The sequence below is a fragment of the Tursiops truncatus genome, chromosome 12, assembly GCF_011762595.2.
Source record: "Tursiops truncatus isolate mTurTru1 chromosome 12, mTurTru1.mat.Y, whole genome shotgun sequence".
NCBI lineage: Eukaryota > Metazoa > Chordata > Mammalia > Artiodactyla > Delphinidae > Tursiops > Tursiops truncatus.
Genome location: NC_047045.1, coordinates 9,420,849 through 9,438,589, shown reverse-complemented (window position 1 = coordinate 9,438,589; position 17,741 = coordinate 9,420,849). Strand labels below are relative to the sequence as shown.

At 35.1% G+C, this 17,741-nt stretch overlaps 1 protein-coding gene across 40 annotated transcripts in view; it reads right to left on the bottom strand.

Moving 5' to 3' along the window:
- RIMS1 (regulating synaptic membrane exocytosis 1) overlaps window positions 1–17,741 on the bottom strand; it is a 479,788-nt gene that overhangs the window by 91,075 nt on the left and 370,972 nt on the right. For 26 of the 40 annotated variants that reach the window (XM_019929180.3, XM_033867415.2, XM_033867413.2 and 23 more), the window contains 2 exons: window positions 7,872–7,984; window positions 2,023–2,171 (listed from right to left, as the gene is read on the bottom strand). The exons of the other annotated variants lie outside the window; for them this stretch is intronic. In XM_019929180.3, the coding sequence (XP_019784739.1) occupies window positions 2,023–2,171; window positions 7,872–7,984 (262 nt within the window). The remainder of the gene's footprint in view (window positions 1–2,022; window positions 2,172–7,871; window positions 7,985–17,741) is intronic. 40 annotated transcript variants of the gene reach the window in all.

Below are 17,741 nucleotides of genomic sequence, written 5' to 3'. Positions count from 1 at the left end.
GCCCCTCCCATAGCTCATCTTACCCTCTTTGCTCCTCCTAAGTGTTCTAAGAAATCAAACATGCACCACATATGAAGAATTCCTGATCTAAAGTACGGGACTACGGGAAAATACTTCTTCACATTAGCTTCAGGGGAAACTTGTTTAGCCATTCGCTTAACTGACTGCATTTACATAATCCACTTACGTAAAAATAACTGAGCTCAAATGTGCTCTAAACCACAGAGAAGGGAAAGGGAAGCCGGAAACAGGGAAATGCCCTCAGAAAACAGATTTGTCATTAAGAAATTTATTTGCACCCTTCCTGGGTCTACTCCATCCCCACCACCTTCAATACGTAATAAAAGTTATATGAATCAAGGAGGCAAAAAATCCTCTATCTTCTGCTTCTTGTCATGATCTAGTTATAGTGAGTGTTATCTGATAAACTAGCATTTTCCCACAGAGTAACCTTGGCTCCAATCACTACCATGAAGCTCTTTCTCTTCCTTTGTATAAAATCATAGTTCATTGTTGTTGAGGCCCCTACAATTTCTCTGTTCTTTGCTTTCTTCCTCAAAAATCATACAGCCAAATTTTCCCTGAAGAACCTATTCTCCTGAAATTTCAAGAGAATGACAGTGGACCCACATATTATGCTCACAGTTGGTTGGTAACATGAATTCTGTGAATTAGTCATTCTTTACAGCATAGGACTCAGGGTACGTGGCTCTATTGTGAACATAAAATTACTTCAAGATTTACGGTTTTGTAGTTATTGAGTAAATTGTTTTTAGCGACTAAAAGTGAAAAAAGTCTTTGTTGAAGCCCTATTTATCAGTATTCTTGCTAAACCGAATAGGTTTTGAAACATAATATCTTAATAATATTTCAATAGAAAGGAATTGATTATAATCGTTTTTACCCCTCTATCCTAGCAGCTCAATACGGTTACATTCCTCAGCTCTTTTCCTTCTTTCTTAAATTTTAGAGAACTTAATATCCTATTAGGACCAGATGCTGAGAATATTCAAAATAGAGATAAAACGTTCTCTTAATGTCTTGATCGATCGGAATTGCTCCTGCAGAATCTCAGTGTGGCACTGTTAATTAACAGTAAGATAATTGGTCTCAATTTGCTTCAACATGTGAGCTAGGTGCAGAGAAATCCAGGAAGACGGAATGCCTCAGGATACATCATCAAAACGTGTGATCATAAAAGGCTTTTGGAATATTAGGAAGATAGTTGCTCCTGTTTTGAACATTTATATTTCTTGGTCCTCTCATCAACCCCAAAGTGCCTTCAATGAAACTTCTACTTCTGGAAACTACTTAAGAACAAAAAACATGCCTTGTCCATACTGAGTCTGCTGTACTGAAAATGGCGCCAGATTCCTGAAGTCTTTTCCCTTTCGGCAGGGTTATTTGTCTTGTGAGAATCAAGATAACTGTCGGTGATTTAAACAAACTTCATGCAAACTTCTTACAACTCCCCTACTGTAGAAGAGGGGTGTGTATTTTGTTATCACATCCACCTGAAGGCGGACCAGCTGCTATGTGATTGAAGGCATGATCAACAAACTACAGCCTAGGGGAAAATGCAGCCCGCTCTCTGTTGTTCTGTAAATAAAACTTTATTGGAATAGGGCTATGTTCACTTGTTTGCAGAGCTTCTGCACCTCAGTGGCAATGTAGAGCGTCGAGACAGAGATTGTCCTGCAGAGCCTGAAATATTTACTATGGGGCCCTTTACAGAGAGAGCTTTCTGACACTGGACTAAAGAATGCTTTGTGGATTTAATCACTTTAGGAGGAATTTTAGAGCAATCTCTAAAATATGACTCTGGTTACAGCCCCATCTTATAGTAAGTACCAAAGAGTCCAGGCAACGTTACACAACAGTGAATCAACGCCGAACTCACTCTAGTCCCAGTAGTTTCAATGAAATGTTTCTGCTACTTGACCTGAACTCTGTTTGAGTGAGAACACTCAGGAAGCGCGGTGCATTTTTACCCGGTTTGTACACACAGTGGCATCCACTCACCTGGTCCTGCCCCTGGGCCGCTCAGATTGCTCGGACAGGAAGCTGGTGCTACTGGTCCTGGAGATGGCAGACACGTCGCTGACGTCACTGTCTGAGGATCTGGCGGAGACGCTGTCGCAGCTTCGGTACTGATCTGTATGTACGTTATACTAAGGATGGAAAACAAGAGAGCGTGAGCTCTGTCATCGGAGGCTGGCAAACAGAGACACACATGGTTAGGCTAACGGCTACTCAGCCCACATCAAGCAAAAGTGCACTTTCGTAAACATAGGTGTAGAGTCTAAAAGGACCCAAACGCTAGCATGATACATGGCTTCCAGTATCACAAACCGGCCCCCTTTGAATGGTAAGGAGTGGTTTATAAGGACTGAATCGTAAAACGAGAGTGTCAATGCTTGGGTGGAAAATGCATTGAATAAATGATTTGCACATACTTAAGACCTCAGAATTGTATTGTTTATTTTTTCTAGTACATCAGTTCATCTTCCCTTGCCTGGGTTTTCATCGTTGCCTACAGATTCCACTCACCTTCTACTCTATCCATGGGGTAGACTGCTTCCATCTGTCTGTGCTTCCTGAGTCTAAAACTTATATTCAATTTACCTACACACTTTCCCTATGCTAAGACATCACATTCTTTCAAATGTAACCAAAAAACACATCTCTCTGCAAAAAAGCACTGACATGAGAGCAGAAGGATTGTGCCAAAGACATTGTAGAGAAGGAGGTAAAGACGGGACTTTGACTTTCTTGCTATTATGGCTTAATTAGTTATTTTCAGGTTTAAACTATCAACTAAGTGCTGAAAGTAAAAAATGGATTCCTATTAAAATTTCGAGATACACTATATCTCATATTTAAATGTGTCTTTATATTTGTCTCTAGTATTCATTACCTGAGGTCTTAGAAAGCATTAGGTGAAAGATGAAAACTTGTGAAGGTTTCAAAGCAGTTAATCTACTCTTTTTTCCTACTTCACTCTTAGTGCAAAGAATCACACAGTGAAGAGCTTTATACAGTCTCTATTTTTATTTTTCTATGTGTGTTTTAATCATAATAAATAGGAAGGTTATATAAGTATCTACAACTTTAAAATAACAAATATATACTTGATTTTCTATTGTTAGGTACTGGAAGGTAAGATAATATAACTTCTTATATAAAATAAAAGAACACATAACTAAAGGGACACATGACAAAACATTGGGTATTTAAGTTTCTTATCAAGCATTTATGTCCTAAGGTGTGAAAATATCAAATGTTTGCTAAACTTGTAGAAAAACTCACCCATCCTCTCAGTTCCATATCAAATGAGTTTTAATATATCTAAATTAATCCGAACACTCTATTTCTAAAAATTTGTATAAACAATTGTCTTGCTAAAGAGTACTAAATAAAATGATGCTAAATTGTAGATCTGTATATACAAAAAGAACTATAAGACAATAATACTTTTTAAAAACTTCTAGAGAAAGGATCATGTTTATTTAATAATCCTTCAAGTGTTAGTAGCTCAGGCCTAGGGTATTTAAATGTTAGTTTTAATTTTTCATCTCTCACGTGTATGTTTTGGGCAAAGAATTTCACATCAAGCATGAAAACAATTTCAAATTCATAGAGTATCTATAAAATTATCTTTCCAAAGAATTTTTTCATAATTGCATGATCTGTTTTTGAAAGCCATGTGCTTCATTATAATCCAAAAGGACATGCATATATGCTATTATGTTCAGAACTGAGCTATTTATATAACTTCATGTATGATTTAAAATTAATATGATTTATGATAAAGTAACATGATAATGTTTTAGCACTAACTTCTTTCCTATCTGATAGCGTGGTGCTGACTGACAGGATTCATTTCAATAAGAACTGTTTTTTATTTACAGAATAGATGTAAAAAGTAGGCTCACATAGTGGAATCTGAATTTAATTCTGTTACTGGGGCACAAACATATTTCCTATATGACTTGTTTCTGAAACTATTTTGCTATGTAAATATGTTATGTGATTATGATAATGTCTCCAAACATTGAAATGATAGCTTGTCCATGAGAGAATATGAATGAATTGGTTTCTAATACAATAAAAATTTGCCCAGCTGTAAGAGGTTTTCTGGCATGGCGTGACCCCAGCACAAATTCTCCCCTTATTTGACAAATGCCAATAATAAGCAGTGTAGACTATAACATAAGATCATGTGCGTGTGCATGGAATTATTTCTCCAACTAAGCAAATCCTCCGTTTCTATAAATCATGTCTTCTTCTCCTTTTTGTCTATAGACTTTTGCTATTCCAGCCACGAGATAAAACAAGGGATTTTAAAAGATTCCAGCCACGAGATAAAACAAGGGATTTTAAAAGATTGTCATATTAAAAATCTTTTATATTGGAGTAAAGAATAACCCACCATTCTGACACCATGTCACAGTGTTCTTCACATTGGTTATTTGAAGGAACGGAAAGGCTTTTATACTCACTTTATACTACTACATCTACTTATTTTCAAAATCTGTTAAAAGTTTAAATAATCACTTTGACTTTTCATCAAGCATGATTCTTTAAATTTCCTATTTAACAATTAAATATTTTAATAGAAATACGTTAATTATATTTTGAGAAATGTAGCCTCCTCAGGAGAAATATACACTGATCACATAGCAGGGAAATTTGTCCTTGATGTGAGGGGAAGCTCTCATAACAGGGCTGCTATTTTCATAAGTAATAATAAACTCTTGGTAGCTGCCTACAAAAACCATCACGTCAAACGTCAATCCTTCTTGCTGTTCTTGGGTTACAGAAACACAAGTACTCTTTAAAATGTGAGGCCTACGTGCAAACTCACTCTCCAGTTATGAACTTTACTCCATCACCAAGGCATGCGACTCTGTCTAACATCAGTGAACAATTAGCACAGTGTCACATTTCAGAGACACGAAGTTTTGTGTTTTCTCAAAAGCTAAGTTAGTGCTAATTCCTTACTCGGGATGGAATTAGGTTCATTTAATACTTTAAAGGAGATGTCAGGTTTGAAACATCTTAGGAATTATACTACATGTGTCTGGTAATTCTTTGCCCTGAAGAAAATCTAGTTCTGTTGGTGTTTGGTTATAAATATTTTGAAAGCTGTTAACCAATTTCTAATTTGGCAGAATTTCAACTAAGGTGCATTGCTTCATCCAAAATGCCAAATGGATTAAAACACTAAAAATAAGTCAATAAAGGAATAAAGTTCAAAATTTAATGTACATTAAATTTATGAAAATACTGGTTCTCAACTATATCAATAAAAATAGATCTTTGTAAAGTAAATTGTAAAAAGGTTGAGGTAAAAGGCTAAATTTAAGAAAGAAAAAAATGCGAGAGGTTTAACTGGAATTGCTACTGGAAACTATTTAAAAATTTTATTGTAAGCATTCATTAGGAATCTTAGAATTGCAGAGAGTACTTACCTTTTACTTAACATATAAAATTAAAAATAAGCTAATTATTTGTTATCTTATATTTTTTTCCTGTCCTATAGTCTTATGTTTGTAAAGATACCATATCTTTGATCTCACACTTATCAATATAATTTATAATAATTTTATTTATGTAATATAGTAGTATCAATGTATGCAGTAAGAGCAATAGTAATGTATTTGAAAGTAATGGGTTTTTTAATATTTAAATGCAATGAGAGAGGAAAAGGAAAAGAATGTCTGTGCAAATAAGGAAGGAATGATAGAATATGATAATTTAACTGCATGCAAATCAAAAGCCATAGAAGAATCTCTGAATCAAACTGGAGTCATGTGTACATTTCATTGATGTCAGAAGAGGAACGAAGGGCATCTAAGTTCCAGATCAGGAGTTGGTGGGCTCACCACTCCCTAGAAAGTCTTTGTTAATGTTGGGAAAGCACCTCCTTTCTTCTGAGGGGGCCTCAGTTTTCATGAATCTGGTAAATAAGAGAGGTGGAATTGAAGATCATTTTGAGGTATTTTCAAGTTCTAAATTTCTACCCATCAGAGAATTGGAATTTCCCGACCAAGATAAACCTACTTTTTTTTTTTTTTTTTGCGGTACACGGGCCTCTCACTGTCGTGGCCTCTCCCGTTGCGGAGCACAGGCTCCGGACGCGCAGGCTCAGCGGCCATGGCTCACGGGCCCAACTGCTCCACGGCACGTGGGATCTTCCCGGACCGGGGCACGAACCCGTGTCCCCTGCATCGGCAGACGGACTCTCAACCACTGCGCCACCAGGGGAGCCCGATACACCTACTTTTGATTTCATTATGAATATGTGTTAGTGGTGATTTAGACTTCTAGGGGACTTCATTTTATAGTTTATTTTTTATTTTGTTTTTGATCAATGGATTAATGATGTGAGGCCTAGTTCAGAAAAGGCGTTCAGTCTTTTTACGCTGATTCTTTATTTAATCTCTTTCTTGTTTCCTGCACTGGCTCTGCCTATCCCTACTGTTCTATTTGACCTCGTCCTTTGACATAATGCTAAGAAATTAAGAAAACATTTCCAGCTTTAAAGATCGTTTCTAAATAAGAACATGCGACAGTGGAGGAAGCAAACCTAACTTATGCTGCTTCCTAATTCTTACTGCATTTGTGGTAAAAGCAAGCAAAAATGATGATGATATCCATAAAGACAGACAAATAGCAGATGAAGTAATAATATCATAAAGAACAAACTGGAGGAAAAACTATGTGGAGCTGGAATCAGCAACTCTGCAACATCAAGATATTTTGCTTACTGATTTTTTCTTTTCTTTACTGATTTTACTTTTTAAAATACTGTTTCAGACTCCTTGGGAGTTGAGCCCCGCTGAATCACAGCGACCTTGGACGTTGTCCAGTTGCAACCCTTCTGCAACTAAACTAAGATATAAAGTGATAAGATGGCATCCAGCACATATGGCTCTATGGTGGGCTGGTGACAAATCAGATTTTGTCACCACCTCCATATTTTTGTGTTAGTCCCTGAATATCTGGCTATATAATGAACAACCTCCAATATTTAAAAATGAGTAGGTTTTTCTAGGTTCATATAACAAGCTAACAACGTTTTATTTAATTTTGAATTTCGAAAAGGTCATTGCTTCCAAAAGTATTCTTGACATCAGATTAAAACACGGGTTTTCCTGTAGTGGCTGCTGCCACTTTTGTAGTATTCTAAAAAAAAGGTTTTTAAATAAAGCAGATAATAAATTTAAAATTGCTTCATGAAGTATAAAATTCTATGCACATGTTAATCAAAATTATCAGATGCTAGTTAGCAGTTTATAAACTCCTTATTGCCTCCATACAAAATAATATTGAAATATAAATTAAATTTTTATTCACTTGAAATTGTGTGGATCTCAGTTTCTGAGACTTTGAAATCAGTTATTTTTCTCACTAAAGACAGATCAATAAGAAATCTCACATCACATAATTTCTGTTATTCACTAAGAAATCTCCATAAGAATATCAACCTCAAATAGTATTTAAGAGTATAAATCTATATCTTAGTATTTAAAATACAATATTAAGTGATATTCAAGCAATAAAATGGCTTAAAATGGCTTCACATATCTTGCTTATTTATGTGAATTTGACCACGACAATTGATCATCAAGTGACTTTCACATCAAGTATTTTCATTTTCTTTTTAAATAAAACATTTAATCCAGGTTAATAGACAATATGTTACTAAACATATCTTGTGAAAATATCAAGAGGAGAGAGGTTATGAGGCAAGAGCATCACCTGAAGGATAACCTCTCTCCTGTAACCTGGTGCTCACTGGTCCTACCTGCTACCCATAATGTACTTTTTTACCAGGGGAACTATTGGTTGGTTACTGGTTTTACCTTGGAGTATTGTTCGCGATCAAGTTCTCGACTAGAACCAGACCCTGTTGTCTGCTTAAATCGATGCACTTTCATTTTCATCTGTCTCGTTCGCTCCTCCACTACTAAGCTTGCTGCAAAAACACACAACGGGAGTCTATTAAAACACCGAAGCACCTCTGAGGAACCGAATGGTTTAAGATTGCAATGCTTTTGATACGACTTCAACCAAATAAAATTTCGAAATCACACGATTAACAAATAAAAGGCAGAAGATACAACGCTAGCAACTGTCGCTCTAAAGAGGAACGTGACTCAAATCGCACAGAATGGGGGACACAACGGTTAGTAACAAAAGCTAAGGATCCTATGTCTTTATCGGATATGAAATAATCTCAGTTCCATTCATGAGTCATTAAGTGAAACCGAATTTAATTGTGAAAATATGCTTCCTGTTGAATGAACTGGTTGTTGCCTGTACATCTAGATAGAACACATCACACAGAGATACACGTGTTTATCTACATGCATGCACGCCATGTGACACCCTCAGCTGCAGGAGTCACTTAAAAACTCTTGTAATGGAAGAGCGCCTGCTTTTCTGAGGCATTCTTATTAAATCCTTCATTTCTACCAGCCGCTTTTCATGAATATTTGCCATTCTTAAAAACGGACTTGCTAAGAGAAAAGATTTGTTTTCTATCTCTGAAGAAAACATAAATGAAATTCATACTTTTTGAAAATGTGATATAGAACTTCAGCTCTTTAAGTTAAATTTGTAAATAAACATGTGTATTCCAGTTACGCCTTTATCATCTCCTAAGTAACAGGAGTGATCGTTTAGATGGGAAGAATTACAGCCTTCAATAAAGTATGAGCTATTTTAAGTCAGAATCCATCACAAGCAGCTTGGCTTTAAAACCCTGCCTTTAATTTTTACATTCTTACAAATGAAGACTGAAGAATACAGTCATGTGCGTATACCTGCGTTGTGAGACCTACATTTATGTTTCACAACTTATCTCTTGCCAATCTCTGCAACAAGTGCTACAATTTATTTTTAAGTTGTGTATATACACCTGTATCTGACCACAACCCATACTGTTTTGTAATTCATGTACTGGGGCTTCTGCTCAGAGGCCCTGTGATTTAAAGGAGAGTGGACATTTTGATACATCTAATTGAGGTGAGTGCTGACTTCCTGTCTTACAAGGAGTTTATAAAGACACTTGTTGACACATTTTTTCCATTGCAGTGATTAAACATGGCCTGTGATCCCTGATAAAAGGCACTGACACTTGTTATAAAAATTCAGTAAATATGTAGCTTTTACTGTGTGTTCAAATACAGGCTCATAGCCCAGGAGATAAATACATGCTGTGAAATGTGTGGGTAAATGTTTTGCTTGTAATTTTCACACCAAGCTGTTAGATGTTTAGCTTTGTTTAAATTCAGTAAATTAGACGATTATCAATCCCTAATGTCACAGTTATGTGGATGAAGCAATCACGCACACTTGCTTTGAAAATGTTGACTTGAGACCGTAAGTGATGACTATTATGACTAAAGGATGGTTCAATAGAGATCTTGAGAAAAGCAGTTCAGAAATGTATTAATTACTTGACAATATATAAGGAGTCATAATAAGTAATATAAAGCAAAATGCTACTCAAGAGAATTAGGAATTGAGACAAGTTATTGAAAAATGTGAGTTGTATTTATAGAAGACTGTATACCCAATGAGAAAAATGTACATGTGTCTTCTTTCTGCCATCTGCCTGTGACGTGGTAGCTCCTGGGTCACCTGCTTCGAGCTTTGAGGAAGTCAAATGAACTGTAATCAGCTGTACTCTACGATTAAAGCTTAAAGCAATTCCAAGTAATCTCTATTTGTGATAAAAGCAGATTTAAATGGTGTTAGCTTAATCTTCTCAGCAATGATATTAATTTAAAGAAATTTTTGACGTTGATTAGCCCATAGCTTTGTGACCTTTACGTTTAGCATCATGTAATTCTTAGGGGGTCAGTTACTTGACACTGAAAAGATTATTTCCCAAGATGTACCGCCTGGAGCAGCTCGAAGCAGTTCTGGTGATTTAACCTTTGCCAGGACAACACCTCATTGCTTTAAATAGAATTACTTAGCTTATGATATGGTTGATTTTAAATCTTTACTTTGCAAAACTCGAAACTAAATCATAAGAACACAGTGGTAGCCTAACTGAAATGAATCCTATATTTTTCCCCCCCCTGGGCTTGGGAAAAAAGCTTATTAAGAAAAGATATGGGGACACTGAATTCCTAGGGTGAGCCTGAGGGATGCAGCAGCTGGTGGCCAAGAAGCCATGACAAAATTAAGCAAGAGAATTCAGATTCTTTTCAAGGCGGTGTGTGATTAGCAAAGTACCTGTGGGTTCCAGATGCCCCTTAGAGAAGACCACGATTTTCACCTCCAAGAATTAAGGACGGCTTTCCATCTAATGAACCTGGAAGACTCTCCAGGCAGATTGTTTTGTCAAAAGCTAGATACTTTCCGTTATACTTTGTTTTTATTCTTTTCTAAAACCAACTGCATCCAGACTAGCAATTCTGCAGGCTTTTGTAAAGTTTACAAAGGTAAATGCGATTTCCTTTCTTTCTTACTCGTTTCATTTCTTTTTTTCCCTTTATTAAATGTGGTCTTTTTTTTTTTTTTTTTTTTTTTTACTCTTGGACAAGGCTGCTCTGTGTGTTGTATCGCTCTCAAGAAGACCTGCTGGTGGTGGCGACAGCTGTCATTCTGCTTTCAGAGTAAACTCACTGGGTATGGAAGCAGAGGCAGAACAGACAGGACCAAGGCCAATACCAAAGGAAAATGGCAGCAGTAGCAGGCTTTTTAAAGACTTTAAAAAATACCAACAACAAACCAAATTCCTAAAATGGTTTTAAATGACTTCGCCTTGACCTTCCAAAAACGATTAATGTACTATCTCTGTTCCTAAACAAGTGAAATTTGACCTCTTCTAATCTGTCAAAGAAAGGAAATCTCCAAATTAGTTTTTTTTCAAAGTCATGACTAGACCCCTTGACTCGCCAGCAAAAAGGTAGTTTGTTATGTCCTCACTGTTTGCTCTCGGATTCCAAGATCAGAAGCAAAATGCAAACAGCTTATCATTGACCTACTCATATCAAAAGCCAGATAATTACATATAATTAACATTAAAAAAACCATTTCTCATTATTTCCTGATTATGTGTACACTCGTGTGTATTCTAAAATAATTGTTTATACACGTGATCATGTTTCAGTAAAATTGTTTTTCGTAAACATCAATGAAGAGGCTTCAGTGTTAATTTGGCAGTTCTTTAACTTTTCTACAGATTTTTCTTATTTTGCATTTTCTTTTTCAACTGTATATTGTGGAATAAATTGACATCGTTACTGGATTATGGGTGTGTCAATCTAAATAGTAAGAAAAATTTATGAGTTAAAATAGAATATTTGTCACAAGTTTGAACCAGAAGACATGATGATTAAGGTACATGATTTATAGAGAGAATAACAGATATTTGGTAATGATTAGAAATTAATTGAATCCTTGGAATATGATTATCTGTTAAGTATCTCACTAAAAGTAAAATTAACCACAGCCCAGAGAGCTCAAATATCTTAATTTGAAAAGAATGATTACTGATCATTTAAAATTTCTATATTAACAATTTTAATACCAATAGCAAAATTAAAACACGAAATAAAATATTTTCTAATTCTTCCACAAATCCTAGCATTAAACTCACATTTTAGGGGCATTCTGAATACTGCTAGCCTTGGAGACCCACAAAACCACTGAAGTGTCAGTTACTATTCCTTTTTAAAAAGATTTTAAATTCGGGGACTTCTGGGTTTTCTTTGTTTTTTTTTTAAATTTCAAACACTGCTACATACTAGAGAGTGAAATAACCCCTCTCATTTTCTATGACAAATATAATTATCATGTAATTTCACTTAGTCTTTTAATGAAAATATAGCTTACATATAGTACAGCTATTTCAGTTATAATTGCCCCTAGAGTGATAGTAACCTAATTCATTTCTCCTAGCCCCTAGGGTGTAATTAACATTGTAATTTCATACAGAAGCTTTTTTTTAAGAGCTGGAACTTTTCACTGGGCTTTCTACAAGCTGACTGATGTGTTTGATGTTGAATAAATTGTGCTTTTTAAAAAGCAAATATTAATTTACCTAAAAGATATGTATTGAACTTAATCTGTTTTCTTTAGATCAACTTTACTCTATATCCACTGTTATTTTTAAACTCTGGTATTTTTATCCAATGAATGTACATATATCAAATATCAGCTCAACATTACAAGTAAGAAAGTATAAAACTAGAACTTTTTTTAGAGGTTAAGCTAAAACAATACTTATGAAATAATTTCTTGTCTTCTAAACTCAACGAGAATAACTGATTGCAGCATGCAAGGTGAGAAAAGTAAATACAATTTAAAAAGTAATTTATTAGAGTTTTCTAATGGAAAGTCTTAGGTATTATTAAAAATAAAGACATTAAAATAATTACTTCTCTTTTCATGCCCTATGTTTTGCTATGAATTCTAGTATCATAGATGATCTTTGGTGAAACTGAAGTAGCTGAAGTCATTTGCAAATATTGTGTTTGAGTCTGTATGCATTTTTCTAGATCTATCCCTTTCATAAGATTATTAAATAGGCCTGTGACTTAAAAAAAAAAAAAAAAAGATAGCTTAAGAATCATGAATAAATCTTCCTTAACCCACCACTGAAAAGTTTCTGTAGTACCACCTTTTCCAAAGAGAAATGTGATTTTCTGGGAAACTCCTTTGACTTAGCAGACATTCATGACTTGCTTTAAAATATTGTGAATATTATGATTCTGTGTAATTTGATAATTATGTTAAACATTAAATTTTCATAAATGTGGTTTAAATATTATTCACAAATTTATAATTATATAAATACAATTATTTACAATATATAAATATACATAAAAATATATATGCTCTGCTCTTCAAAGTCCTTAAATCTTTCACATTTCTCCCTATGCATCTAGAAATTAACATGAATTTGAAATTTCAAATGCTTGTGTTTATAGGCAAAAAAGATAATCCATGTAATATATTGTTAAGCCTGTATTTTCAAGTGTTCCAGGTGAAATAGTGAAAAGAGAATAGGAATAATGAAAATTTCTATATTATTAAATATATTGAAGTAAAAAGATTATGAGTATTTTATTTTCTAACAAGGTTAGCTAGTTCATGTGTCAAAGGTGAAACATGGTAACATTTGCACAGGATAACTAAGCTCATCTAGTTAACTACAAAGTGCTGTCACACTTTATGATAGAAAACTTAACACCTCTGCTTCCTTGCTGTTACTGATACAATGCGAGTTTGGACAGTCAAGCCCCGACCTTGGTCCAGTGCGTGTCTCAGAAAGAGCGATGATAAATGACTACACAACTGAAAGCTGTCAGGTAGAATTAAACAGATGGAGGAAGCACTTGCAATGTCTCAGTTACTGACAGCACAGATAAAACCCCTTCTCCGAAGCATTTTATTGTCAAAAATCAGTACTAGTGGGCACTCAAATACAATAAACAATAGGAAACGTGAAAATTATAAAGTAATAAAAGATGAAAAAATTTAGCTGACTGAATCTGTAATCATTATAAGCCATGCACAGCCTGAAGAGAAAGAAAGATGTTTTTATATTTGAAAATTCAAGACTGCAATGCTAGTCTCTACACACAGCCTTCTAGACTTTAGAGGAATACAAATTGTTAAGATGTGTGAACACTTTCCATACATCTGGAAGCAATGGAGTGAAATGGTCAGAACTCAGGACTGGGAAAGTTCGGCAGAGATGACAACCTTAGTGGCATCAGCATCCGTCACCGTGGCCTTGATCAGTCCTGAAATCTGTCCATTACGGAGTTTTCATTTGTAAAGGGAAGAGAAAGTAACTTAGAGTAACTTCCCGCGGTTGCAGTCTATGACTCTGTATTAGTTCAATAGGGTATTGATATTTTTTTCACATTTTCAAAAAATGGAAAACTACAATGACTTACTCTCTTGTAGTCAATTAACTGATTTCCACCATTTTTACTTTTTTTTTATTTGCCAATTTACCAAAACCATGGAAGTTAAGGGGAAAAATTTACTGGTTATATTTTTTGTTATTTTCTATCTTTTTTTTTTTCCAGTTAAAAGATAATGTAGTCCTTTCATGTTCATCCTTATCTTTGGAGTCATATGAGTATAATAAGCAACTTTGATAGAATACTTACACACCACCTCCTTTCCCCTGACATATACAGTATGTATAAATAAAGATTAAATGTTTAAAATATTTTGACTATACAGAAATGCCAGAAATGGGTCATTTTCCTAGAATAAAATGCATTTCAATTTGCAAGGGTAGAAATGTGCAAAACTGTTTCCCTTGCACCCCTGCATGATTCTCTTGAATGTTAAGGATTATGCTACAGTTACATAAACAATAAAATAAAATATAACATCTATCCAGTATGAGAAACATAAAACACAAGTAAGTAACACATTTAGTGAATAACCACATTGCCTTTAAGGATTTTTAAAGAAAACAGCCTGTGTTTTAGTATAGGTAATTGAAATGGAATATTGACATAGGGGAAATAGGTAATTTGTCTGTATCATCACTCAAATCTTGCTGCAGCCCAAACCCCAAGGCTGTCTCTTGTTTTAGCTGATTTTCACTCCACTACCTGAAACAAAGCTCAGGATTTCCAGACCCAGATCTCACTTTCAGTGTCAAAGTTGCCAAGTCCCAGAGTAACACTGAAAATATTAATCAGATACTGGACAGATAAGGGAGTCAGATGAAAATCTGTCATTTTACCTTGCCCTTTTGTGTTACACAGAGTTAAACAGCTTTTTATTTTTAAAAGTTTTTAAAGAGTTTTATGTTTTGTCCTATTTATTATTTTCCTATATCATGTCTTTGAACAAAATGTCTTTTTTTAAAACAAAACTTTTGCTCATGGTGTTTCTAAACAGAACAGAGGCATTAAAAATTGGCTTTAAAATTCTTCTGTTTACATCTACATTGTAACATCTCTCTGGTTTTAGGCACATGATTTTTTTCAGTCTCATCCCTCTTGCTTTTATTTTTGTTTTGACTAATTTTTTAGAATTTTTATTGGAGTATTTACAATGTGTTAGTTTCAAGTGTACAGCAAAGTGAATCAGTTATACATATACATATATCCACTTTTTTTAAAGATTCTTTTCCCATATAGGCCATTACAGAGTATTGAGTAGAGTTCCCTGTGTTATACAGTAGTAGGTCTTTGTTAGTTATCTTACGTATAGTAGTTTGTATATGTCAATCCCACTCTCCTAATTTATCCCTCCCCGAAATAATGGCATATGCAGCAACATGGATGGACCTAGAGATTGTCATACTGAGTAGTCAGACAGAGAGAGTCAAATGTCACGTGATAACGCTTATATGTGGAATCTAAAAAAAGGGTACAAATGAACTTATCTACAAAGCAGAAATAGAGTTACAAATGTAGTAAACAGTTTTTAAATGTATTTCTGTCTTGAAAGAGAGCACCGTCCTCCTTACGAGGCACTGCTTAGAACATACTCAGCATGCAGAGTAGTCCATGGAATTAAGGTTTCTCGGGGAATAACAGACTCACTCCCCAAGGAGTCGTGTTGTTTATCCCCTGTATCTCTAATATGTTTATCCATCATTTTTCATTATTCCAATTATGCTGATGGCAACAGAATCTATCTTGAAAGGCTCAATGTGGCATAACTACTAAATTCAATGTCTCTTCCCTTCTTTTCTGTAAAAAGTGTTTACAAATTTTAAAGCTTGCAAAAAAAATGTACGATATTTAGGGGAAATGTACAGCTTTAGAGGAGAAAAATCAAAGAGTCTGTTCATGGCTAGATATCAGCCTTTTCTCAGCATCCTCTCCTGCACGACCCACAGACCCCAGGGAGGAAGGGGCAACGATGTTCTCCCTCAAGGGGGCATATCTGACAATTTGACCATTGGCTGATTTAAGTGTTAAATACTTTGAAGTTTTAAAAGTCTTTACTACTATTATAAATATTCACATTTGAATCAGCGGAATGGAAAAAAAGGGTCAAAACCGAGAATTTGGCACTGTTTTACATGGGTCGCTTTACTACGTCCCTAAAGTTTAAAGGGAAGGCTAGAATGACAACCATAGTTCTGGGTTTGTGACAAAAAGAGAAATGGATCAATTAGACACTTTTACTAATGGAGCTCTAAATATTTATGAATAAACATTCATGAATATTCATAGTAAGTGTTCAGGAAAAGCAAAGCCCTAGAAGGTTAAGGAGCTTGAAATCTTAATGCACAATAACAACAAATGAATCACCTGGGTCATATGCACCTACTCAGTATGCATCTAAGAAAAATGTGAATAAAGTTGGAATCCTTTTCTACCTAATGACAGTTAAAAAAATGCTGCCTGTAAAGAATATACATACAAATTAGTTTACTTATTTTGGCAAAAGTCAAGTTGCATAGTATTTTCCTATAACGTGTTTCATAACCATGGTATACTACTAAGGGTGCAACTACTTAAACAATAAATAATGTAACAGAAAATTATTAAAATGATTTTTACTTTTTAATATGAATTACACCTAATTAAGGTTCATGCTGATAGCTCCATAAAAATTACATTTTGCATGACTTAACATTCAAACTGCTCTTGTCAACATTTCAAAAAGCAGATATAGGTAATTTATTTGAGCACTTGTTTAATAGAAGTTTAAAAATTCAGTTGACTAGAGATAACTCTTAAGTGGCCTGGTTGCAATAATTATTATATATTTTATTAGCGAAAACAGGAAAACAAAACGCAACAGATGCTATTTGCTCTTTATTCCTGTTTAAACCGTTTAGTCACTTGAACTCTGCCTTTCATTCTCTGTGTGTGTAAATTACACATTTTTTATGATAAAGGGAATTCATATTTGTAGAAAAGGCAGTATAATGCGTTTTGTTATGATTCCAAATTGCCTCCAAAAGGCAAAAAGTTAATGCACTTAAGAAATACTATCTTAAAGGCATATAAATTAGAAATTTATTATGATAATAACATTTTTTCTCACCTTGAAGTCATTTAATTTCTGGTTCTGTTTTGATCTTCTTATATCATTATTTCGATGCCCCCAAACTACATTCATGGGCTCTTTAAAACTGTCCAAGAAATGTAGCAGAGAGGGAAAAATTGGCTTACTTTTAGAATGAATGATTTCAAATATGCCTATAAAACAGTCTGTGAATCCTAAAAAGATAGGGTCTATTAGTTTCCAACATAAAGGGGGGAGGTAAAGGGTAAATAACCTGCTAGGAACATTTCTATTTCCTCAGTTAACTTTTCAGCCCCAAATTTGTGTTATCTTTGTCCAAATACACTGGCTTCCTGTTCTCAAGGCGCAAGCTTCACCTGAAGAGCACGCCAGGGATTGGAAGATTCAGACGCGCGGCCCCAAATCAGGTCACCGGGGGAGGTAGGGCCCCTAAGAGGGCCTCCCGGTGCTGTGAGTGTAAGATGTGACAGTGACATGAGGCAGGGGACAGAACACGGGCCGTGGGGTCACTGTCCAGCTCTGTCCTATAGCAGCTTTGCTACTGTGGGCAACCTCGTAACCCCCGTGCCCTCTTTCTATAAAGGGAGTCATCACACCTTCCTTAGGGCTGTGCCCAGGTTATTACCGTAATTACGTGGTATTGATGCACAGTGGGTGCTCGGTCAATGCCGAATGTGGGAGAGGCTGCCTATTAGAGTGGTTCAGAACGAGGTCTCTGGAGTGAGGCTCGAGCCCGGTTCCCTGTCCTA